Below are 26514 nucleotides of genomic sequence, written 5' to 3'. Positions count from 1 at the left end.
GTTTTCGTCTTATTGATTGTGGGTGAAGATCTGGCACATGCAGGACTGTTTAATCCTCCTTTAAGGCGAATTTCTATTAAATAAGTATGTCCACGGATTAATGCATTACAGACCAAGAACCCCATCCCATTAATTTAGTCGAATCATGCAACACTGCTTTTGATTTAACTTATTGTCATCCATATGGTTTTAGATGAGTCAACACATTGTCTGTATAAAGCTGTACACAACAACACCACACAACACAACACCTGGGTTTGTATGAAGAGAATAAATAATTGGAGCAGCAGGTCTTTTGGCCAGTTACTCCAGTAGAACATGCTGTTTTCGTCATTCTATCCATAAATTGCCAGTTTTGACCAGTGTTGTATTACATTATTGGAATAGAAGAAGCCAAAGACAAATCTCCAAGATTGTGAACAGTAAATGTAACATGATGTAATGTGAATTTATGTGGCTGATCTGTTTCTATGCTTGGAATATTCACTTATGGCCCCTTAAATCCCACCATTTAATTCATACTTTAATACAATTTCTGTTCTATAGTCACTACCAGAAACTAAAGGTAACCACAATATGAATTCCATGCAGCCAACTTGTTTCTGGGTAAAAAGTCAATTTAATTCAGAGCCCTGCATAATCAGACAATTAATATATGCCAGGGCAATGTCACTTATCATTTCCTGTGCTGATGTATGCCTTGGGTCGAGTGTTGGAGAGGTTGTCCACTGCTGATATATATATATATATATATAATGTTAATTTTGTCCTCACAGCTTCAGAAGCTGGGAGGAGAGAAGAGCAGGGAGAAGAGCAGGATGTAGAAATGAGCAGTTAGCTCCAATTCAGCCATTGCAAACCCCAGCAACAGGGTTCTGATCCTGAACCTTGGCTGACTTGAAGTTGTTAGTTTGTAGGTTTTTTTCTCTGACCAAAGACTGTACATTTTGATAGTATGGACCCAGTAGTAGAGGTGAAAGGCTAACCCCTATTTCTTTGGAGCATGTGACCACCAGGCATTACACATTGCACTTTTATAACCAGCAATACAGTACTACTAACCACAAAGATTAATCTACTTCATTAACAATGAAGAAGATAAACCTTTGTTGTCACTCATAAAGGTGATTCTGATTTTAATTCATCTACCAAATGAGCTCATCTGAAAGTGTCTTATCCTGACATTTCATACACTCCATATATTGTTTGATGTTCAAGATTAATTTACGTACTCAATGGTACAGTTTTGGGGATAGACAACAAGTGCATTTGCAAACAACATTTTATTTCTAAAAAACTTTTTTAGACTGCAGCTTAGTCTTATGAGCCTGACAGTTTTCAAATCAGTGCTGCAGCAGAAAGGCACATTGCACCATGTCTAAAAAACAAAACAAGAAACGTGTTTAATTGGGTGCTTTATTTCCCTCTTACTTCCTTTGAAGTTGGAAAAAACAATTCTGTTAAAAAGAAAGTTTGGAGGTGTTCAGGAATCCTCCAACAAACAAGCAACACACAAAGTGTTTCTGGGTCAGCATTGCACCTTGAAAGAGAAAGTCCATTATGTAGTTTAAAAAAGAAGATGCTGGCTCTATCTGATAGACACTCAGTCTTCCCATTATTCCCTTACGACTCACAAACTCAGTTGGAGCCGAGAGTCCTTCCCGGCTCCCAGGGGATTTGGTTAATCAAAAAGATGGGTTGAAGTGCTGATTAACAACCCGGGTGGTCAATGACTTTGATTAGAGAAAAAAACAAACAAGACAGAGTAAAGAAGAAGGGGGACGGACAGAGGTCAGAGATAAAGAGATGGCGGGTCAACCAGCTCACACATCATCAGTTCATACCGTCACAGAGCATATTGTGTGATATTACTTTCATACAAGACTAATGATGACTGAGATTAGAATTGATTAACGTATTGTATCCTTTAAATGAGTAGTTTTACAGAACAAGCAATCCTAATCCTGTCCTCTGCAGACAGTTGATACTTATTAGTATGCAATTCAAAGACCTGACCCAAAGCCAGCGCTGTCAGCTATTAATAAACTGAACGGTGACAATTAATCGGGTTCCCAGTGATTGGAGGAATGAAACCCTCCGGCCACGTAGAATAATCATTCATTCATCACACATAAAAGTAAAAGTAAAACGAGAATTTAATGTGCAGAAAAATGATTGTTGGTGGGATCTGATTTTATCTTCTATTAAACCACAAAAGTTAAACTATTAGCAGCTAAAACTCAACAGCTTTGTCTTCGAATTGAGTCAACTTAAAGCCAATGCATGCAAGGAACATACAGTTGCTTTCATTTGTAGATATTAGTAGACAAAACAAATTATAAAGGGTAGCCCGAGAGAGAAGGTCGAACCCCTGCATGTCGGTCTGCTGGTCTGTCGAGTGGTCCGCCAATTCAACAAGACCTAAACATCTCAACAGCTATCTTAATAACTTTGGTGATCCTCTGACCTTCAAGCGCCATCATTGGGTCAAATTTTGAAGCTAAAACTAATGATATTCCCATCAGCCTCAGCTGTACATTGTGTTTAGTGCTAATTTGCAAATGTTAGCATGCTAACACGCTCAGCTAAGATGGAGAACACTGTAAACATTAGCATATTAGTATTGTCGTTGTGAGCATATTAGCATGCAGATGTTAGCATTTAGCTCAAAACGTCACAACACTATGAATTGTGGGTAAGCGTCCACTTCTTCTATACAGTCTATGATGAAAAGCTAACAAGGTATTGTAGGTGTTGTAAAATTCCCTTTGATATATTGCCCTTCATGTCAGTTTTGATACATTGTGAAACACAGATCTAGTCTTAAAAGCCTTTCCAATATTTAAAGTTTCCATTATTTAAGGTGTTTAAAAAATCAGAGTTTTGAAATGTTATGTTTCTTTATAAGCCAATTTCACAATAGTGCGTTTCATGTGACTTGCAGGATCGTTATTATAAATCCACCTATCAGGGATGTTGCAATATCTTCCAGTTTTAGGATTATTCTTGTTTTTTCTTTATTTTGTTTGGTCAAAAAGTGACTACTCGGTTTCTACAGTGGCTCATTTAATCACAGAATCGACTCTCTGGTCCTCCTTTGAAGTCTAGCTGACCACACAAAATGCCAACCTAATCATGTCAGACCTTTTAGATGAAATTCTGGCCACAGTGGCAGTGAGCATGAGAACACTTTCACCCCATCAATGTGTGGTCTACACTGACAAGCCAGACACAGTGAAAGCTGTGGACACAAGCTACAGCCTGTCTTCAACAAATAAATAGATCAACATGTAAATTATTGGATAAGAAGTCTGAGTCATGATATAAGAGGTCGGATCGTATCTTTTCAGGCGCTGTCAGGGGAATTATTGCACTGTGCGCTTGCTTTATATTCATAAAAGCTCTAAAATTGAACAGATAAAATGAAAAGCCACAGTACTTTGAGCCCACTGATCTTGTTTTGACATCTTTTATTTGTGGCAGTTTTTATCAAGGAATTAATCCAAACAGTTCCAATAAATTCAAAATCCTTCGACATTTTACAAATTATCCATTGAGATCAAAACTGTACACATGATCACAGCTCTATTTGCCCAGCTTTTTTTGACAGTCTCAAACAAACTAATTCTCACTAGCATTTTATCAAAGCCAGGAGGCAATTTTAGTGTAAGATTCAAAATCCATATACTGATATAAAACAGTATCACAAATAAGGAAAAGACATACAGACTGAATATTACGATATTAAAGGCAAAAAAGGATTCATTTAAACCTGATCTCCCTGTCTGTGTAAACAGTATCGCCCCAGATAATTCCCTGCTCTGCTATCAGGAGGACGATTTAGGGAATTCACGAAGCAATAATTTCTCAATTCCTTTTACATGTCATCCGCATGTGGTCGCAGCCTGGCAGAGCGATGGGGATCGAAGGTCAAAGAATCTATGTGACCAGTAATTGGGTCCACATGGTAATGACGCATCCTTTCTTGCTGACTGCTGTTTAGAGCCATGGGCTCCACACTGGACTGGTCTGGGTTCACTCCCAGCTTTCCCATCATGGTGGTAATATCTTCCAATACCCGGTCTCCTGGGAGATGCCGGTGCAGAGGCTCCGATTCATCCTCAGCGGGGAACATGGATTCAGTGACAGGCAGCACACGGGAAGCCTGTATGTTCTGCAGGGACCGTGACTGGACTGTGTGAGAATAAGACACAGAGAGAAAGAAAGACAAGTTCAAGCCTCCATGGACATGCAGCTGCATATTATTACCATGTTTTCTATGTTGGCACTTCACCTTTGTGTGTTGTCGTGAGTACATCAAATTTAAACCTAAAGACAATAAAGTGTAGCTTAACCCAAAAACACTTCAGCTGAAAAAACAATGTAAAAAGGTAGAGTGTTGTTGATGGATTCAGGTCCTAATCTTGACATTTAGTATTTAAATTCTACATATTGCGTTGTAAATATGCATGACAACTGCCCTATACTGGTTGCAATTGAAAAAACTCAGATAAACCTCCTATAAAACCAACGTCTCCTGAGTCTCTAGACTGTGGAGAGAGGCGTATTAGGGAAGAGGAGCTGTTGCCCTTTCAATTAGCCTATAAATCGCCTATTCTAGCAAAGTTAATCGCTAGCATACACATATCCCAGCCTTGCAGCTCAAATGCACAAATGTTCACACTGTATTTTGTTACTATAAACAGACCTTCTACAGCACTTACCTAACCATAATCATAACAATAGTCAGCATGCTAACGATTAGCATGAGCTAATTGAAAGGGTTATGGATATCATGAACAGTTAAAACAGTAAAGTCCAGCTACATGTTAAAGTAACAAAGACAAAGCACAGCAGTTTATGTGATGCTATTTATGTTCTGTAACTAGCATTAAATCAGCAAGGAATGAGCCAGCTAGCTAACTAGCCAGCCCTTAAATGATTAAAATTGAACACACAAAGTATTGTGCTGTGCGGTGATTGTAATGCTACACTGGCGTACAGAAAATGAGCTGACTGGGTGTGTCTTATCCTCCCATCCCATCTAGGCGACAACCTCCGGTTCTGAAGAGTGAAGCCAATGCAGAAGTCTCTTAAAACCTGCATTCTCTCTACTGACCAACAGGGGGCGACTCCTCCGGATGCAAAAAGAAGTCAGATTGTATGGAAGTCTATGAGAAAATGACCCTACTTCTCTCTTGATTTATTACACCAGTAAACATTGTAAACATGAGTTTATGGTCTCAATCTCTAGTTTCAAGTCTTCTTCAATACAGCATGATGTTCATTTAGTAAATTATGGTCCATTTAGAGTCAAATAGACCATAAAGCAGGGAATGCTTTAGGGCGGGGCACTTCAGCCCAAACTCTGGGGTTTAGTTACTCTTTAAAAGACTCTAAAAACTGGTAACATAGCATTAAGCACTCAGGGGAAGTGCAGCATCAATAGCTTTTTCAAAGCTGTCAAACAGCTCATGGGAACAAATTACACCTCTGTGCTCTGAAAATCCTGACCTTGCCTCATAATTCGAAATTGACAGTTTGTAGGGTTTGTGCCAATAAATCTAATGATAAAGTAATGTCAATGGTAATTCGTCAGAAGCTATTGACAGAGCAATAGCTTCATAACCGTTATGATAATACATGGCCTTGGTTCTCTGTGCGTTGGCTCTAAAGTTTTAAGTCAAAAGCAAATCCTCAGACAGGCGGAGCAGGCTTTGGGGCTCTGCACAACAAACTCCTCTGATGTTACAGAGAGGTGCTGGATTAGTTGGCTGGCGGGCAAACAAAGTTATTTGGCACTGAAGGTTACTCACTTCTGACTGGACTGAAGTCTCCCTGGCTGACCTTGGTGTCAGAGAAAGGCTTGAGGCTGGGGAACAGGATCAGTGAGAAGGAGAGCAGAAGCACCTGAGAATGTGATAAAAAGGGAAGACAGTTAGAGAAAGGACGACACTGAAACAAAGGTGGTGCTTGAAAATCTGTTGGTTCTACACCGTTGAACTTTTCTTATTGCTGGTTTGGATATTCCCTCTGAGAATATGCTTTTTATGCAATGCTCAGAGGAACCGGGAATCCTTTTCTTGCTGTGCTTTTCTTGCAAAGCAAAGAACTCTGTAACTGGAAGCTGAGACTCATTCATATTTATAGATTGAAACTAAAAAATTTTTAATTCTTCCGTACTCATTTTGCCTCAGGTCTTGCACCCTTATTCCATTGGAGTGGTCAAAGGCAATAAATGGCTTCTGTTCAGACAGAGAGAAAGGGGACTGTGCATTTCTTTTGTCCTTTGTGCTGTTTTGTCCTCTGTGCACATCTAGATCAGATCAGATCATTCTCGATTGCTATTTGGCTTGCTATGACATGATTTTCTTTTTAAACGGTGAGTCATATGGATTGTCGGGGTGCGTTTATAAAGTGGATGTCCGTACCAGTACACATGTCCCAGTCTGGGCCGGCTTGTTAGAGCTATTCATGACCATGGCCTGTAGCCTGCGCAACTGTTCCATTAGTGACCTGCGGAGAGGATTGGAAAAGGACATAAAGAGAGGAGAAGACAAACAGAAATAGTTGGATTAACGGGGGTTGGAGAGAACAAGAGGTTGAGGTAAGACGTTAAAGGCAGTTTCTGTGTGGAAGAGATGTCATAATGTCAGGAAATGGAAAATAAGATATTTTTGAAATCTCTCACATGTTGCATTTCTGCAGCTGGGACACCTTCCTCTGCAGCTCCTGGTTGTGTGCGTTGCAGGCAGCCATCCTAGAGGAGATGATAAGGACAAGGTGAAATCCCTCACAGACAAAAGAATAATATAAATATCTCACTTGGTTTAATACTCCAAAAAAAACTATGCCTCGAACTTTTCCATTAAAGCTCCATTGAGCAATATACAGCATATTTTATAGCCAAATTGTTCAGGGAGATATTTAAAATGACCTCTCTCGTTCAGGAAGTGATTTATTTCGGTGATTTCACACATGTCCAATATTTAATACAACCTTCACTTTTCACTACTGACACATATTTGACAGTACCATAGGTCTTCTATTAAATTCCCAACTGTTCAGTACCTGACTCCTAAAACTCACAATTCAAAGCTCACATTACATTTTCATGATAAAATGGATTTCTTATCTGAAGCAAGTTCTGGGTCTGCAAGCCGATGTTTTAGAAACTATTTGCAGCATTTTTGTCTGTAACGGCCCACTTTTGGACGACGGATAAGCCTCTGGGGGTGAGGGGCTATTATATTTCTGGGGTAGCCAGCGGATATCCAGGCCAAGACTTCCTGCCCCTTGCGCTGCTCATTGTTTACGGTCCGATTACCAACTTGAGATGCGAGAGTTAAAGACTGGAGTTGGAGTCGAGAGACGACGTGTGCGTCCGGATTGTTTCAAAAGTAGCCAGTTTACAAGCTAATTCTAAACCAATAAAAAGCGAAATCATCGTCAGATAATAGCCAGTGGGCTCCCAGATTGCATTTTGGCCAATGCGTTCCACCTCTTTTGGGCTCCACACGGACTGTTTACCTGCATTCCACCAAATATTGGTCAATACTACTTGGACATTAAACACAAACCAGAACGCTTCCAATGTCGACTCGTTGCCTGCGGAAATTAGTGACGGCCCAAACAGAGGCGGTAAATATGGCGAGGGAGGTTAACGACATATGAACAAAATCAAACCAGGGAGTCATGGTTTCATGGAATTGCAGGCACATCAGGATGCCACAAGGTGACTTTCTTAATTTAAATGTTTAGCTTATTGAATATGTTGTTCAAACATGTAAAACAATCATCATTTCTGTTGTGACTCTCTCACCTGCTCTCCAGCCCGTCGATATACTCCTTCTTCTTCTTCCTGCTCTCCTGAGCAGACTGCTTATTGCGAATCTTTCTGCGTATTTTCTTCAGAATCCTTTCTTCGTACTGGATTGACAGGGGAACGAGCATTTTCATTTTGAGCCCCAACAAGATAAACTCTGCGAACCGATAATTGTTTTTCATTGTTTGAAGTATTGGTAGCAGTTTACCTTTGTTAGAGGTAGTTGGCTGGGTAGAGTCACCCCCTCCTTCACCAAAAGCTTTTTCTCATCTTCATTGAGAATCAACTCTTGAATGGACTGTTGGGATGGGAGTGGGGGCTGGTGGTGAAATATGAATATCAATATTAAATGTGATTACATTTTCTGTCTGCCCGCACATCTCTTCCACCTCCACCTCCACCCCTCTCTCTCTCTCTCTCTCTCTCTCTCTCTCCTTCACTCTTTCTCCTTAGCCTCATAGGAAGTAATTAAATGAGTGCGGACTATCGGGCCACCTTGATCACACTCATTTCATGGCTACCTCAAAGCAATTACGGTGTGAGAAAGTGGCATTCTGCCACTCTCTCCTTCATCTTATGAGACTGCGCTGCGGAGATGGGATCAATACCTGGAGTGCGTTGAAATCCACACCACCGCACACCCTCAAGTTTCAGAAGCAAAAACAATTTATTCTGCTTTTGGTGATCATGCGTTCCCAATTGATAAACATCATCCCTTAGGAATATTTTCTTTGGGAATAAAATTATTGTGACAAATGTTTATTTTATATGGTGCAGCATGGGGTGGCATAGTGATGCAGTGGTTAGCACTGTTGCCTCACAGCTAGAAGGTTCTGGGTGAAGGGTTGTCTAAGATAATGGATGCCTCTCCATAATACTTTCCTTCCACGAAATGCAATTAAGTAATCCATCCACTCCCATGCTTCCGTTTAGAGTAAAATTGATTGATAAAGCCTTATTATCGACAGGTTGTCTGGTTTGGGTGATGTCCCTGTTTTTGTTTAACACATTTAAGCCATTTACAGTGTGTCTTCAGTTCATGAAAGTTAATTAAAACTTTTTTGGTCGCCTCAAATTGTCGTATTTAGCATCCGGTTGTACTCAGCTCCACCCTCTCGTGTCACTTCTGGTTCCAAAAAAACTAAATGGCTTCAAAACAGCAGTCCATAAAACCAATGGGTTAATTAAAGCCATGGTGACTACGTTCATGTCTTTGATCCAGACTTTAAAAATGTCAAATCTCAAACATCATAAAGGAACAATGGGGAAGTTAAGAAAGTTCAGCAAACCTCCCTGTAAATACAAGTTTTAAAATAAGAATAAGGCCTCACCCCTTGGTGAGTCCATAGTTTCAGCAAGTGTTTTCGCCGAAATACAAATGCACACACCCACTGACTCACAATAAAGTTTAACAACAGGTCCTGAGGATGAGTCTAGCAGCCAAAGAAAGAAACCAAACACCCATAAGACACTATATCTCTCCCAGCTACTCTCACTGTACCATCCCTACCGGCAGACTCCAGGATACACTTACGGGCTCTGATGTGCCAGACAGCAGCAGATCCTTGACAGTTAGCGGGAAGCCAGAAGACAACTGTGGCCGTTGTACATCAGAAGGATATTGCGTAATCCTCGTCCTGCCCGTTGGGATTCTGGCCTCCCAGCCATCTGCACCCACACAGGAACAAGGATACACACAAAGCATTGTCATTGATTGGATTCTGGGATAAACAACAACAACAACAACAAAAGAGAAATGACATTTGGAGCCTGAATGTTACGCAACTATCAATTATTCTGTTTGGCTCCCAAAATGTGTGCTTTACATGAATAACATCTGTGTCTGTGAGTGTTTCAATTCTCTTGTACACAGTAACAAATAATGTGTGTGATCTTACTTCATCTTCAGTGATAAAAGAGATCCAAGGCGTCATATGCAAAAGATGTGACTGAAATGTCACATTCACAATTTGTTTTTCATTCATCATTCTCTGCTCACAACCACAGGAAACACAATTTTACATAATGTAATTAGAAATAAATGATGCTGTTAGTCGTTTAAGGGGAGACCCCCCAAGGTTGATAGTATTTTTGTATTACAAGTTAGCTTAAATTATATTTTTCTATATGCAAATGAGGCATTATCTTTTTTTTAATATGTGCTAATTTGCATAAATGTCCAGAGCAAAAATCGGAATAAAGCCAGTTTCAAAAGTCCTGTTTCATTTTGAGGACATTTTAGAGTAGTGGGTTTTTACTGAGGGAATTTGCAGCACTCAATAAATCAGAAAATACTGTCAACAGCCATAAAACATCCATTTTCACCGTGTTTTCAAGGAAACACGGTGAACATGTGTATGTAAGTGCCACTGAAGTGGAGTTCTCGGGCTCAGAGTATGAGGGAAAACGTCCTTTAAAAGATATGTACTGTAAAATTCTACACATTTTGCAAGATACTACAGGGGGAAAAATAGGGAATAGATATCACCATGAAACTTCCCTATTCGATTAAGTTTTCTTTGTATTACAAGTATTCTGAAATAATTGTATGTGTAAATAAGCAAATAAGCAAACATAATCAATAGCTGCACCCTTAGATGTTATAATGTGTCCCATTACAAATGGTTTTCTTGTGACTCACTGAGATCAGTGGAGACGCTGGCTTCGAGGCCTGCCTTGGTTTGTGGCCTCCCACCGAAATACTGCACGTCCCCGGGGGGGCTCTCGGGACGCTGAGGGCTGTCCATCTGGTCCGAGGGAGGGTCCTCACTGATCCCACTGTCACTGGGAGAAGAGGGCCAGAGAGGCGAGCCTGACACAGAATCACTTCCACTCAGCAGGGCTTTGAGGAAGTCATCGTCGGCCTTTTCCGACGGCTGCAGCATCTGCTGGTTGAAAACCCTAAAGAGCTATCATTAGTCTGTCTGTGTGAGACGACAACGCGGCGAGAGATGGGACGGTCTTTTAAAAACACAGAGCCACAGAGCATGTCGAGGAGGAACCACACATCACACACAAAGCAAACATCTTTTTGAAAAATGTATGAGTGACATTAGAGATCCCACAGTCTCACGCACATTTGGGTCCTGGACTGGCCAGGTGTGATGGTTGCCATGGCGTCCTGTTTCCTCGTGACGGAGGATTCCATCGTTTTGATCAAACAGCCAGTCGAGCAGCTCAATGCCATCACAAGCCTGAAATGAGATCATGACATTTAATCGCACTGTTTTTAGAAGGAAAGACGACAACAATATAAAGGTTTCATATAGCTGCCACAGCTGGGGACTGCTTCTTACTGCCAACCGTTCTCCATGATCCTCCCTGAACTATAAAGTATGCTGCCCCAATCCATCTAGATATCTCTGTGTCTGGAAATATTTTTACTGTGGGACTTTCACCGGGTAGACTGCTGTTCGTGCCCCGTGTGAAACGAGAAGTCAACATTGATTTATTTGTCACGTAACTTTCGTATTTAATTAACGCCACTTCTAGTTATTTTAAACCAAACCACGATCTTTTCCTAAAAAGTCGTTTTGTTGCCTCAAACTAACTATTTCACAATCTTTTCCCTAAACTTAACCAAGTGGTTTTGTTGCCTAAACATAATTAAATAGTTTACTGTGAACATGTAACGTGTAACCAGAATTCACTTGTTGCTGGACTTTCGTAGGAAAACGCACGGAAAATGAGAGTTCTTCTTAAGATATCATTCAAACTGTTGTATGACGATATGTTGGCTATCAAACTACAGCGCAATATATAATATTTAGTTATTTACCTGATCTTGGAAGTGCTCCATAGTTTCCTTGCTTCAGTGGAAAACCAAAAAAGCCCCGAAGACGACAGAGATTCAGTCAAAATGTATTTTGACTCTGTTGTGAAGTAGTTTTGTCTCCACTACTAAAGAGCCTCCACTCTATCTCTGAGCTCTTCTTCTCTGGTCCAAAGTTTAAACTCCAGCCCAACACACCCAGCCAAACGAGCTTTGCTTTGTCCCCATTGGCTACGGGGAGATATAATCTGATTGGTAGCCAAGAGTACACAACTAAGGAACTTCACAAGTTGGTCTATCTGGAGACGGAGGACATGAAGTCTCCACTAAGATGTAAAACACCATGAGGGTCAAAGTCTGATGTTTATTTTCCTCTTGTTTTTTTGATAGCTTATTGACAGAGGGATAGCTCTGACCTTTGGCATATATTCATAACACAATGGTAATACAATGGCCACGGTCTAGAAAAAAAAAACACGGCACTGGTTTTATAAATATTATAGAATAAGGCATTTCTGCCAAAGAGCACTGTTTATGAGATGACACACACTTATGTATGTGCATCAAATGATATTGGTTAATTCATTTTTTTAATCTTTAATTGTCTTTAATTGTCTTGTAAAGTAAATAAATAAATGATTAGACAGATTGCATATTAGTGTGTTATGCCAGTTCTTGCGGAAATTGTTTCTTAAGGGAATCATTTATTTATAAGTGGGACTAATCAAAAGCAACCTGAGGTCTCTTAAGCACAAATGAGCCTGGTGGCTTCAAAACATGAATGTACTTGATGAAAACATAATTACACAGAAGCAATTTGCACCTTCTCTTTATAATTTTATAATTTGTTTGAGGGTTTCATTACTTTTTTTCCCCAAAGCTTCAAAGCCCAGAGTTCAACAAGTACAAAAAAAAAACATTCATCATAGAGGAGACCCGAAAGCACAAAGACATCCATCAATGTAGTTATACAGGAAGGATGCTATGACTTTTCCATGTTATGGTGAAAGAAAGAAGACAAAACGGACAAAATAGAACAAGACAACTGCAGTGTTTTCTGTGCTTTTTTATTTTTTTATTTTTTTATTGTAGTTTAATTTGGCCATTTAGAGATTTGTCACCACCTGAAAAAAATTACAGAATTTTTGTATTTACTAATTTTCCGTTTTCTGAAATGCACATGAAAAGGTAGACTGAATTAACCCCCCCCCCCCACCACAAATCAATTGGGAGAAATACTGCAATAGAAGCGTAAAAATCGAAATCTTCATGATCTCGCCAATGAGGCACAGAGTTCAGAATCACCAATTCTTTCTGTTCCACCAAACTCTCCCCCTCACTTCCTCTCTGAGCTCGCTGCCATGTAGGAAGGTGGAATGAGGTCACTGCCTGTAATCATCATTTGATCAGAGTTAATGATGTCATGCTTTGCAGTCCTAGTAGGCAATAAGTTTACTTGACTTGGTGACATGGATCTGCTGCTGGAAAGGCGGCAGCACAGCAGGATAAATAAAAAGTGGAGGGAGCATAGCAAACAACCTCAGCGGGGAGGATGAAACAGAGCAGAGCCAGAGGAGGTGGAGGTTGTGGTGGAGGAGCAGCAGCTAAGCAACATCAGTGAATATAAGCGCTGAGATTTGATTGGTGTGATAAGGCTGTCAGCTGACACAGCACAGAGTTAGAGCGTCTTGCCGAGGCTAGTCTGTTGAGTTTTCATAAAAGACTCATTATGCAATCGTTATTGCTTCATTATCTGATGAAGGAAGGTTCCAAAGGGCGAAAAACTCTATAATTACTCCACAAGCTGATTTTGAAAACTTCGACTCTGAAAAGCAGCTCGGTGAGAGGACATGTTCAATACGAACACAGAGTGATTTCCATGGTGTAAACGTCTTATTGATGCCCACTTATCTCTCACTGTTTGTGTGTGTTTGTCACTGAGTCCCAGTGTCTTCACTGCAGGAATCCCCCGAATGATGTTCTGGCATTTATTTTAATTTGACCTTTTTTTCGGTTGTGGGTTATTTTGTGCCGAGTGTTGATCATTGTAATTTTGAAATGCAACAGTAATTGTTCAATAGCATGAACACAGACAATTGTGATGCATACTGGAAGGTGTGTTACGAAGTACAACTTATTAATATAAGTGAAGGGTTTTGCTGTGACTCCAAGAGTGTCAGTGTCAATTGGTCGGTCGGTCCACCACTTTGGTAAGACAGACCTGTGTATTGCATGTTTGTATCTGTATATCGTCACATTGTTACCTGCCATAGGGACTACGGATGTAAATTAGCATTTCTGCTAACTCCGGCATGTTTTCATCTTGTATTTTATACTGATGTTCATTAACATGCTCTGTCCCTATCTAATAAATGAATAAATACATTTTGGATGAATATGTTTTGTACAGACATTCAATGTTCATCGACAATAAATCCTGCTAACTCTGGTGATCGTCTGACTTTTCCTCTATCACCGCCAGCAGGTTGAAACTTGTAATTTGGGTGAACCGCTACAGGATAGATGGCCATGAAATAAGCGACAGACATTCATGTCCCCCTCAGGACATTATCATAATAACTTTGGTGATCCCCTGACTTTTCATTTAGCAAGTTTTAATTTGTTGTTGGTGACCAAATACCTGCTAAACTAATGGCATCCCCATGAGCTGTACTTTGTGTTTGGTACTAATTAGCAAATGTTAGACTGTTAACACGTTTAATTGAGATGGTGAACATGTTACACATTACCTGCATTTTACAAGAACTACACAGACAATTTCTGGTTGTTGGAACTGCTCTGGCTCAATTTCAGCTGCTCTGCTGGCTCAATTTCAGCAATTTCTGGGCATAAACAAACAAACAATTCAATTCCAGGGGACCTACCTCAAAAACACAGATTTGATCATGTTAAGTAACAGCTACCCAACAGAATAAACTCATATTCCGCTGTGTGAGTCTTCCGTTTGTGAGTGTGAAGTGGTTGTTGGGCTGGGACGCATAAATACCAAGAGCATACTATACCGCCGTGCAGGCCTTCACTCAGAAAACACTTCGTTCAAACTATAAGGTCAAAAGTCTGACAGCACTGTGAAATATTAATTTGAAGGTGTCTGGATGGACGCAGGTGGGTATTTGACTTACTACAACACTTACTTTTTCATTAATTGACTGTATGTCAGACCATTTCAATTCCAATTCCTGGGGGGGGGGGGGTTAAAAGTAATGAATAGTTGCCATCCTTGTGCGAATGTGCGGTAATGAAAGGCCTGCAGGGGAAATAAAAGCTAAACATGCATAATTAATGAATTGGACAGACTTGATCCCTGTTGCTGTTGTTGTTGACGGGTTTATATAACATTTGACAGAACGCTATTATTTCCTCATTTGAATGCTACTCTCCACTGTGCTTCATATTCCATGAATCTGAAATGAGGGTCAGATGACAACATATTCCAAATTGAAAGTTGTGGAGGAGAAAATATGTTAATGAGCCCCTGAAAACAACGTCATACTGAGATTTACAGATGCTGAAGAGCAAATGCCAATCGTTACAGTAAATGCCAGTCTGACAAGAGCTGTAACACTGCAAGACCCCACAGATGACATGCATGATTTAAAATAAAAATCCCACAAAACACTAATTTCCGCTGATAGACGAACTAATGACAATCGTCATACTTTAATAACATGGAATATAGTCTGGTTATGGCACAATAGCTTAGCTGACAGATGTGACATTTGGTGGCTGTCTTCATACATGACTATCGTAATCAGTCCAGTGGCTTCTTCTCTACTAAAACCTGCCATTGTTTTATGGTACTTGAACATGAGTATGTTTCAGTACAGACATCTGTCTTTTATTCAGAATTGTTCTAAAAGGATCTTGAAGACGTAATTTAGTTTTTTCGTTTGCTTTTATCAAAGCCTTACAATACATTTGTGTGTCCTGAAGCTTTATTTTGCCCATGCAATAAAATAGAGGAGAAGAAAAACAATTCAGTTGAACAATACACCATAGAGGAAGCTAACACTGCGTCTACCAAGCAAAATACCATTCAAGGTCTGGGTCTGAGAGACTATTAGCATATCAGATCAGCAATGCGACAACAGGCTCATTTGCATAGACTCCCTTGTGTGAGTTAAGGTCGACATCAAGGCTGTACCAATAAACTCGGATCTGAGATCTGAATGTCATGTTTTTTGAAGAGCGAGCCTGTTGTCTGAGGCTTTGTAGGCTGGGAGAAAGAAGAAAAGGGAGAACAAAGAGGACATTTTTGTCGTTAGAGAGAGCTTGTTAATTAAACAAGTGAAGAACATAGATGCAACAGTGTGAAGCCAATATGTGTAACCGTGGCCATTTGGCCTTGTGGGGCACTTTATTAAATCATTCTTGTTCCTTTTAATTAATTCATGATTTATTCACGACCACTCCAAGCCTTTAACACTGTATGTCATTCACCCGTTCACACCCATGTGAAAGCATAAAACCATGCAAGGTGCCATCAATTGTTCCCAATGACTTTGGGATCTGGTCATTTGTGAAGGACATTTGTCATACAATTTACGGACTACAAAATTCTCAAATGATAAAAGTCTAAAGCACTGTCAAGAAATGACATCTACGGAACCAGAATCTAAACAATGCGTTGGGCTGGGACTTCAGCTCTCTGATGCATTTTGTCAGAAAGACCAGCTTATCTTCCACAAACCAAAAATGGCAGCGGCATTAAACAGTATCGGCATACACAATCAACACTGATGGTATCAGCAAAGTTAGTGATCGTGTTGTCCCGATATAAAGTGCTGATATCACAAAATGTGTCACCGTTTATAGCAGTATATCAGTAATGTTTCAGTTTCCCATTGAGATGCATCAGCCTCTGGGCAAAGTAAATCACATTTACTTGAGCAAAAACAACTCCGGCACAGTAATCCGATGGGAATACGTCATTCTAAAAATAAGGAGACACGTATACTAGGCCTTCAAATTCCTTTTTTTATTTAGCTATATTTATTTTGTTTTTTCGAAGTGGCTTATTTATTAAATTCCTTTTTTTAGTGCCAAGGAAAACAGAGAGGGAGAAAAAATAAATAAAAAAGCCTTAATAATAGAATGTACCTGGATCCAACCCTTCCAGGATATGAAGAAGAGGTATAAAAAGAAAAGAGGACACTAACTTAGGCCCTGTTTCTAAGAGATGGTTCCCACCCCCTGCCTCCCAAAATATTGATACATGGAGTAGTCTGAAGTTAGCATTTCAAGCCATATTTGATGTTCCTATAATATTCCTAAAGGCATAAATTAACTGTGCCTGCAGACATTTGTGGCTAAAACTCTCTGCGTCAAGTCAAAGCGTTCGACAGTCTCCAACTTTCACTTTAGGTTTTTCTCTTTTCTAGTCACAAGCACCACTGCAACTCAAAGCAGCCGAGCTTCTCAAAAGCAAAGCTGAGCACCAAGTGTACTATATTTTGAATTCAGATGTAGGCTAGGTATTGCTGAGGTTGTCAATTGTGGTTTAAGCCCCTAATGTTTACAGGTAGTGATAGCACTTAATTCCTTCAGCGCCAAAGAACAGATATGCCCACGAGTCTCATTCAGCTCATTTATTGTGGTTCACTGGTCTGTATGACTCAGTTCGGACAATCTGGTGGCACAAAAATGGATTAGCTATAGAGCTAAAGCAGACAGTTGCAGCAACTGTTGAAGAGAGTCGATATACAGCTAAAACACCCAAAGGAGTGAGGGGATCAAACAAAAGCTATAAGGTGAGGGAATACTGGACTTACATTTATAAATGAGAAACATACCTGGATGTTTAGGCAATGCACCTTTTCATGCACCTCCTTTAAGAAGGATGCTTTGAACGGCACCAACTTGCAGAAAAACGTTGGACTGAAGATTAAGTTCACTATATTCCAAACATGTCATCTTGCAGGAGGGAGCCCCATGCAGAGACGAGTCCTTGCTTAGGACTGGCCCGCAAACATGCTGCACGGACTTTTCCTCCCAGCTGAATGGGAATGTCTGGGAATCAACCGCTGCAGTGCTTGAGGGGTTCTGCTCAAAAAGACATCTGGGTTGCTTTGCTCTCTCATCACAACGAGGGGCATATTTATTTTTGCATTTAGTTTTTTGATGCAATATGTAGACTCTACCACCTTTTGATATTAATGTCTGATGGTACTTGAAGACAGTGGACACGATAATTGAAGATGATGTTGTCGTGCTCCCGAAACACCATCGAACATAAACAAGTATTCTGGATACAGTTTTGTTGCAATTGTGTTAGCTGCTAATTTCCGATCTGCTCCATGTTGTTTTGCGACACATTCTCACGTGTCAACGTGTCAAATAGCTATTCTTGGTCATTGGCCCCTGAGCTTCAAACTATCACGCTCTGCCATCATTTTTGGATGTGTCAGTAATGGCAGGTGTCAGTTTCCACTCGTTACATGCAAAGTGTCTTTTCAAAATAAACTTCCATCTTCCATCTCAGTTAAATTGACCCATGACTAGCGAGTGACTAACAAGCCCCATGTGACTAGCGACTCACATGAGTCACGTGCTAACGACACCAACAACTCACAGGACGTATGACTCACTTGACTAACGACTCATGTGACTAGTGACTGATCTGACAAAATGTCAACTTTTCCTTTTTGTTTTGCACTGGCCATGTACGGCGGCCTTCTAGATGATGCATGCAGCATAGTAAGTCCTCCCACCACTTACTGGTGGGCTCTTACTTAGATGTTTTAGATGATTTGTCCTCCTCGTGTATGTCAAAGAGAGATAACCAGCCGACTAAGGAGGCCAAATATCCAGAGCTATCTACTCAGCCCTGCTTGTTCAGCTGGCAGGGTCTGTACGGGAGTGATTTCTGTCTATATTATTAACCACGGATGTGATATTTATGATGCAGCTTTAGGGGAACTGGCAATAATTTATTACAGTTTAGTCATTATTTAGACACGGGTGTCCTTACATGAGAGGAAGTCACAGTGGAACACAGCTTCCATCTGCTGGTTAGAAAATGTAAGTACAAATTAAACCTTGGATCAGGGATCACTGATATTTTCTTATTTGCTGATGGTGGAAATATAAATCTGCGTTTGGTCAGAAATTAGATTTCATATTTAAAGTATAATGCTACTACAGTACCGTGGGCTATCCTGTATTCTAGTACTGATTTGTAATATGTATTTTTTTTTAAATAGCCAGAGATAAATGCAGGAGGAACCTGTATCATTTTGTTTGAACACACTATTCTGCATCTTCTGGTCAGCCATAAACCATGAAAAATACTTTCTCCACAAATTGAACAAGATTGAGCAAGGGAGGAAAGAAGGGACACAGGAGCTTGAACGCCATGTAGTCCGTTGATGTAATAATGTTTTTCTGGACATTGTATTAATACTAAACAGCAGCAACTCAGATCACAGCAGTGACTTGGATTTGCAAGATGGACAAGATTGCTCCGCAGGCTGGCCATTTATCTCGCTCGTACAACAAAACTGCAACAATCACAGCATGCGATGGGATTCTTTTAGAAGCCATGTTGTGGATGATAAAAATGTATCTTCAATATGTAAAAATTGCCTCGTCATTTCCAATCATTCCTGCCCTTCTCTGATCCTGCAACTCCCTTGCTGCTCAGCAAGAGACCCGGTGGAGGAGAATTGTCTGCTTCATAGCCCTCAGTGGGCAGAGAGCGTCCTGCTCAGCCTCATCCTGGATTTATGTCGAAGCTTCAGCCAAATCAGCAATGGTGGAAGAAGTACATAGATCTTTTACTTAAAAGTAAAAGTAGTAAATACCACTAAGTACAAATACTCTGTTACAAGTAAAAGTCCTGCGTTCAAAATATCTTACTTATATAGGGAAAGTAGAAATACCTATTATGTAGAATGGGCCATTTCAGAATGATTATATCATTGGATTATAATTATTGACTCACTAATGTGTATTCATGGTCTCTAGGCGGTAAAGATGGGGCTAATTTGACTTTGGCATGCTGCTGGGTAGCTTGTGAATTTCCCCCCGGGGCTCACCATCTATTATTATTATTCATAATTTATTTGTCTGTTATGTTTTGTATTAATAATCCGGATGTGCACAGTAACTATTAATTGAAGTTATCAAATAATTGTAGTGGAGTAAAAAGTACAATATTTAGTGGAGTAGAATTATATAGTTAAAATGGAATTACTCAAGTGAATTTTTGAGAAAATGTACTTAGTTACTTTCCACCACTGCAAATCAGTCAGCTGCCATGACTCAACTAGAATCAAACAATAAAGTAGACTGGAATAACTGGGAAAATGAGAAATGTTTCAATCTGTAATAAGAGATTATTAGATTGGGGTATATTTAGGCAAATTTTAAGAAAGCTGAACTTTCAAAATTGCTCTGATGCGGTTCAAGTTAAGATTTCAATAAAGAAGATCGTATTTAGTCCCATAATTTAGCACGTAATGATCAAGACAGTGAGCCCAAATGAAAGAGCCAGTTATCTTTCTCACCTAATGACTACATCCGTGTTGTAATTGGAATCAAAAATGTAAGATTGGGGTGCTCAAAAATACGTGCTTTTAAATTAAAATCTGTCTCTTGATTATTTACAATCCACAAAAAGAGAATGTATACATATATCACACATTATGTGTTCCTCTGAATGGTTGCAAAGGGAGAAAAAAATCATTAGGAAAGACATGTTTGTGTTCTTCAGTGGAAAAGCTCAGATCGATATCGAAGAGCTCTACACGACTTTTAGACCAGGTCCCTTATTGAGAAAAAGGTGCGGCGCCATAACTCCACACTTCAGCCTGCTCTTATCACATCTCATCTGCCTGTTAAGTCACTGGTCCATAAAACTGTCTCCAGCGTGGTATGCCATCATCACATCACACCCTAATTTTCTCGAACAACACCTCACAGTCGAACGAGTATGCTTTGCAATGCATAACCAGAGTGCAATGGTGAATTAGGCACGAGGGGACACCTCCAACTCTTCCCGCTTATTAAACCCCAACTGCGCTTTCAGAACTTCACCATGCCAGCCCAAGCAGAGAAGAAGCTCCCCCTTAACGGCAAAGTGTTGTTTCGTCAAGTTCCTCATTCAGTCGCTGCCTTCAACTCCTGACTGGGTGGCATATGACAAGTTAAATTGTGTGTGCTCGTATTCGCTGTGTCCTATTTGTGCCTTGTTGCTGTCTTTGCACAATATGCAAGTGAGTTACTGGATGTGGATGTGGAAAATAATGTTGAATTTGGGTAATTAGGAAGTGTGTGTGAGCGTGTGTGTGAGCGTGTCTGCCTGCCTGTCTTGACTGTATGTCTACAAGTGCACACAGAATGCAAAATGACTCCCCTGGCTGCATTTGTCTCCCTCTAGGCCTTCCAGACTTCCCAAGCTGAACAGATCCAGCCCGGCTGCCTCCCTCTCAGGGTCCAGACTGGTTAACAAGCAGCAGAATAAACGCCAGCCGGTTAAATTGTATGTAACTTTTTTAGTTCGCACTAATAGTGTGACCTTTATTGATTTCTTGTCTCTGCTTTCAGCTTGGTGCAACACTAATGGCATTGGTCAATAAAAAACCATGAAGTGGAAGTTCTCAATACCCCTCCCCCCCTGTGTTGACCACATCCCTAAAAATAGCCACTCAGCCTCCCTTCGGACTCTGGAGAGCCGGTGCCATGACAGCTCAGTGCTCTTACTCAACATGAGCTGCACTGCGTCCCCGTTTGTTTCCCCACTGCAGATGTAAGAGGGCTAACATGCTGAGCCATCCACCAAACACGTCTATTTTTGACTCCCGTACCCTGCCAACATGCCATTCAGATGGCCGGGCCACATTCAGTGAGAAACCCTGCCTCTTTTGATCAATACATGTGGAACACGATGAGCAGAGCATAAAGCAACACTGTGGCCAATCGAGAAAAAAAACACAGCAGTTTCGGCCGTCACGCACGGCCCTCTGGGATCTACTTCTTCTAAGAATTACATTCAAGAACATGTTTACAATGAAATAAAATAAAAAAGCCCTGTGTCTGTGCAGCCACCACCCACCGCTTTATTGACTGGTCATGTCAATGTGTACCCCTGCCTGCTGATGTCTTTCCCTCTCTTAACAGTTATTGAGCTTTGCAGAAAGAAATATTATGAGCACCAGTTCAATAGCTGAAATTGTCCTCCTCCCAGTGAAAACAACCATCTGCTCTGGAGAGCCCATGTCTCTCTCTCCAAACTTCTCAACTCTGAACTTTGTTGACAGTCTGTTTCCCACTGCAGGCCGAGGCCCCTTCGGATGTGAGCCTTCGCTTGCTTTACAGGTGCACTGCTGAATTCAGAGCAACGGAGGCAGCTGAAGGCAATTCTCTCACACGGTGATGCAGCCATTCGTGAGTCAAAGTTCTGGGAGGGGACCCCTGCGGTGCCGCTCCTCCGCAGTGAGAGAAGCAACAGCAGCCGCCAGCAGCAGCTCGTATTGATTCACCTTGCAGCCTTGAGCCTGCTGTCACAGACAGTATATATCACTTTATTTAATCCACTGTTAAATAGACTGTAATTAGAAATCTGTCCAGCGGATGTTTTTAAGTTAAAGGGTGGTTTGTGGCTAAATTGTAAACCAAACTATTGTCCCTGTTGCGTATCAGTTTTGTCTGTGTTGTTCTTCTTTCGGTTAATTGATGATTTTGTTTTAATGATGGATTTGGATCTGAGTGCTATTGACAGTGTCTGCAAAGAGAAGGCAAATGATGCAAATAACACCTCTCTTGGGGGATTAGCCTGCTTGCTATTTGAAAAGTACTTACAGTAAGTCTGCTAATTGTGGTTAATGTTTGCTGGTCCCTTGACTCAATCTAATGACAGATTGCAGATACCATTCACTTAGAAAGATAGTGCACTTGTTGCTTGCAGCAGCATTTACTGTACAACATACATGATCACCTTAGTAGATATTCATACTGTATTTATCTTATACTGTATTTGTATGGTGAAACCTCAAGAGTTAAATATAGAAAAAAATGATTCAGCAAACAGTTCTTTGAGTCCAAACTGAGTGTCTTTTATGTAAGAAAACTTTAACACAATATTGTTTTGCTCTTTAAAGCTCTGGAATGCATGCACACCTGTTAGACAAGATATTGGCAAGAGAGCTATAGAAAACCCCAAGAGAGGGATCAAAGAGCCTTCATTGTTCACTCTTGTTTTCCCATACAGCTACATTGAGTATGAAGCCCTATGATGCAAGAAAAGTATCATTTTCAGATTGTATTTTTCAGATTGTAATATACAATTTCTGATTTGGGATTTTCAAGAGACACAAAGAAGTATCCAACTTTTGTTGCTGTAAAGCCTCTTTAAAGATAATGGAGCAGTTGCCTGATTTCTGTGCAACTAATCCTCCGTATTTTAAACAATTAGAGTTGGATTTTGACATCTTGATGCCAGCTTTTTATCATTAACACTTGTGAACTGATGAATTACAACTTGGGACTTTTAACTTTGTGAGGCTTTTCACTTTGCTCCACCACATTCCCGACAGAAACATAGCACCATTTCACTTCATTTATCTACAAAGTTTCAATTAAACTTCATCCAACCGCTGCAGCAACTTCGCAGATTGCACTTCACTATATGTCAGCATTTTACTTTACTTAATTGTCAGACTCAGCACGACCCATGCAACTTACATTGAAATACTGCGTTCACATTAAAAACATCAATCATTTCTGAAAGAGTGCAGTATGGTCACATGACTGCCAACACTTGTTTAATTAAATTCCAGTAAAACGTTTAATCAAGAGCTTTTAGTTGTACTACCAGGCCTTGTCGTGAAAGACATTTAACAATGCACAGGTGTAAATAATGAACTTAACGATGGCTGTGGTGGTCTAACTGGGACACTCAAATAGAAAGGAGCCATCGTTAATGTTATTAGTAACACCTGTGCTCCTCCTGCTACGACAAGTCAAACTGTCTGCTGAGGAAAAGGCCTAAGGGATATTTTAGTTAAAGTATAAAGGTGTAAAACAAAGGTTTTTGCAGTAGGTCTTCTTCCACCACTGTTTAGATGGAAAGTGTTTTACAAACAAACATGCTCAGTCATTTTAAAAAAAACAAAAAAACCTGGTTAGAGTCCACATTACAAACAAACCTTGCTGCCTCTCTTATGGCCGCTGGGTGTCACTCCAGAGCGTCTAATATCGCTCTTGTGCGCGCTTATTCCGGCACTATCACCCCCCTCCTCCTCCTCCCTCCGCCTGCCTTGTACTGTGTGTGTACTGCGTGTGTGTTGTGTGTCGGATAGAAAGTCAGCCTGGTTTCCAGCTGAGTGCTTGCTCTCCCAGCGTGTGCGTGTGTGTGTGTGAGTGTGTGTGTGTTGTCATTATTATCCACTCTGCTCCCAGCTCAGAATGGCCAGATTCACTCAGACTGAAACAAGAAGGCAGCACCATCCACAGCAGCCCCAGCCCGCTTACTCCAGCTTGGTTTACACCGGACCGGGGGCGCCACCGACCCAACAACCACTACTACTTATCCCACATCAGTACCAGTATCCTCAGCTCACATTTCCGAAACCCATGAACGGGTCAGAACCCATTTCAATTCATCCGGAGAGCGGCAACATGAAAGACCAAGATGCCATTAAGCTGTTTATCGGGCAGATACCGCGGAACTTGGAGGAAAAAGACCTGAAACCCCTGTTTGAACAGTTTGGGAAAATCCACGAACTGACAGTTCTCAAGGACCGATACACCGGCATGCACAAAGGTAACGTGTCGCCCCTCAAATGGCTGCAAGGCCCATATAAAGCTGCCGAATTGCTTATTATTTCCTGTACCTTTTGAATTAATTTGTGTTGAAATAGTGACGCGAAAAAATACGGGTGTTTGTCACTTTTTAAATTTTTGACATTTTTGACATTTGATCAATCTTAATCCACATCTGATATCGGTCTAAAATTCATCATGTGCATCATTGCTCGCATATTCTCATCTAACATTCTTGAGGTGTGTTATTTTGTTCCAGTTATAATTGCTTATAAAGTTGTTCTTATCTAATATTTTTTAGAGCATTTGTATTTGTATTTTGATAAATCCCCATTTTCTGGACAAGCAATTTTTTTTTTTACAATTATTAGTAGCGCTTGAAGTGTCATGAATGATATGATGGGGTGATAAACTGTATGTGTGTGTGTGTGTGTGTGTGTGTGTGTGTCATGTTCTGTATTGCTATTTTCTCAACACGCTCTTTAAGTGGGGCAGAGGCGCTTGGAAAGGATGCATTTTTAAAGAGCCTTCCCATGCCAGTCCCATCTTTTTTTTTTGCGGAGGGACGCCATCATTTATTCATCCCATCGGCTTTTCTTTAACGTCTCCCCATGTGCGAATGGGGCTGCGTTGGGTGCAAACTCGACACACAGCGAAATCAGTTCAAGTGCCACCGAACGTCTTCCAAAAAGGGGCGCAAGAGCTGACGCAAGATGACGGACGTCGGCGCGGAGAGTTTGGGGAGCGACGCGGCGCTGCTCGCGCTGAAACGGGAGGTGGAGGGTGTAGATCCAGTCGGCACACACACACACGCGCGCGCGCACACACACACACACACACACACACACACACACACACACACACACACACACACACACACACACACACACACACACACACACAGTGGAAACTTCCTCCTTCCATAATGAAGTTGGTTATCAAAGGTGTAGGCTAGATCACTGTCTGGGTGCGGGAGAACCATTTCGCAATACGTCACGCAGTCGATCCACGCAGTGTAGACGTCATCGTCATCATCATCACCATCACCGTAATCGTCACCACTTTCAACCAACTTTGATTTTCTGAAGACATTAGCAAACAGCCAGGTTGGACAATAACCATAAACTTTAGTGGTTGAAACCATCACAGTGACATTTACGCCTCCATGATAATAATGACTGTGACCAGCAGTGCCATAATTATTGTTTTCATTGTCATCATAATTTTAACATTTGAATCATAATTCAAAGAGAGAAGAACCAGAAAGACTGTCCTTTGGACAACATTGTCCATCTGCATGACGTCTACGGTTTAAAGTGTGCTTTCACCTCCGTGTTTCTAAATCTGCCCAAATAGATGTCGCAGACCAAAAACACAACTTTCATTTTGTCACATTATTGGTAAAAAAAAAAAAAAAAAGTCTTTCTCAATTCAATTCCTCCCCATTGTATTCCCCATCTAGCACTCCTGCAGAGCGGATGTTGATATGTGAGGGATGTTAGTAATGGAGATAAGCTTTTTATTGCGGTGACATTTGAAAAAACAAAGACAAACGACAATCTGTGACACTAATGTAAATGCCATTTGCAAACATTGCAAACAATGGCCCCTATGACATATAGAATCACCATCAAAAGATATGAAATTCGTAACCATTGCAAAGGTTTGTCCATAACTGTCACAAAGCCCTTCCATCGAGGCCCGATCAAAGACAGACTTCAACATATGATTGACATTCTGGGATTGACTTTAGAAGACACAGGATTGCAACACACAAATAACTTTAGATAAGATTATGATGAGTGATATTACAAGTAATAGAAGGGAATGGGAAAAAATATGCAATTAGCTGGTGATCTAAAATATCTGCTCTGCGATCATATTTGGATCAAAACCCTCACAGGATGTGAGGGTTCACACTGGATGTACTGTTCCATTCGATTGTGCTATCGTAGCTGCTGTTAGCCATATTTCATGAAGCCGCATCTCTTGAGCTGATATTGTTGGTGTGTAGAAGGGAGGACAATGTCTTCAGTGCAGCACTCATTTGGCAGTCCTCGGAGCGTGTTTGCGTGTGCATGTGTGTGCATACGTCTTCTAAAATAACATTGCCCTGTGTTGCATAATGATTGCA

At 40.7% G+C, this 26514-nt stretch overlaps 2 protein-coding genes across 47 annotated transcripts in view; one reads left to right on the top strand and one right to left on the bottom strand.

Moving 5' to 3' along the window:
* Positions 1 to 3877: 3877 nt before the first annotated feature.
* Positions 3878 to 11624, bottom strand: creb3l3a (cAMP responsive element binding protein 3-like 3a). The gene is made up of 10 exons (XM_076087263.1): positions 11604 to 11624; positions 10903 to 11019; positions 10467 to 10713; positions 9360 to 9493; positions 8034 to 8144; positions 7823 to 7929; positions 6692 to 6760; positions 6432 to 6516; positions 5817 to 5910; positions 3878 to 4194 (listed from the first exon to the last, which is right to left on the bottom strand). The coding sequence occupies exons 1-10, from the start codon at positions 11622 to 11624 to the stop codon at positions 3878 to 3880; spliced, it is 1302 nt and encodes a 433-aa protein (XP_075943378.1).
* A 12360-nt stretch (positions 11625 to 23984) lies between these two features.
* celf5a (cugbp, Elav-like family member 5a) overlaps positions 23985 to 26514 on the top strand; it is a 178302-nt gene continuing 175772 nt past the window's right edge. For 44 of the 46 annotated variants that reach the window (XM_076087632.1, XM_076087611.1, XM_076087649.1 and 41 more), the window contains exon 1: positions 24024 to 24381. In XM_076087632.1, the coding sequence (XP_075943747.1) occupies positions 24024 to 24381 (358 nt within the window). Of the gene's footprint in view, positions 24382 to 26514 lie in introns of all 46 variants that reach the window. The other 2 variants (XM_076087655.1, XM_076087654.1) reach the window with 1 other exon arrangement.

The sequence above is a fragment of the Anarhichas minor genome, unplaced genomic scaffold, assembly GCF_050575085.1.
Source record: "Anarhichas minor isolate MPS153535 unplaced genomic scaffold, ASM5057508v1 ptg000010l, whole genome shotgun sequence".
NCBI lineage: Eukaryota > Metazoa > Chordata > Actinopteri > Perciformes > Anarhichadidae > Anarhichas > Anarhichas minor.
This window is presented reverse-complemented; position numbering and strand designations above follow the sequence as displayed.

What these genes read in the sequence shown, in the direction of transcription:
- creb3l3a (XM_076087263.1), bottom strand. Translation starts at nt 11,624, where the DNA reads ATGGAGCACTTCCAAGATCAG. An exon ending in GGCCAGTCCAGGACCCAAAT is followed by an intron (nt 10,714 to 10,902) that starts GTGCGTGAGACT and finishes GTTTTCAACCAG; the next exon opens with CAGATGCTGCAGCCGTCGGA. An exon ending in GCCAACTACCTCTAACAAAG is followed by an intron (nt 7,930 to 8,033) that starts GTAAACTGCTAC and finishes CTGTCAATCCAG; the next exon opens with TACGAAGAAAGGATTCTGAA.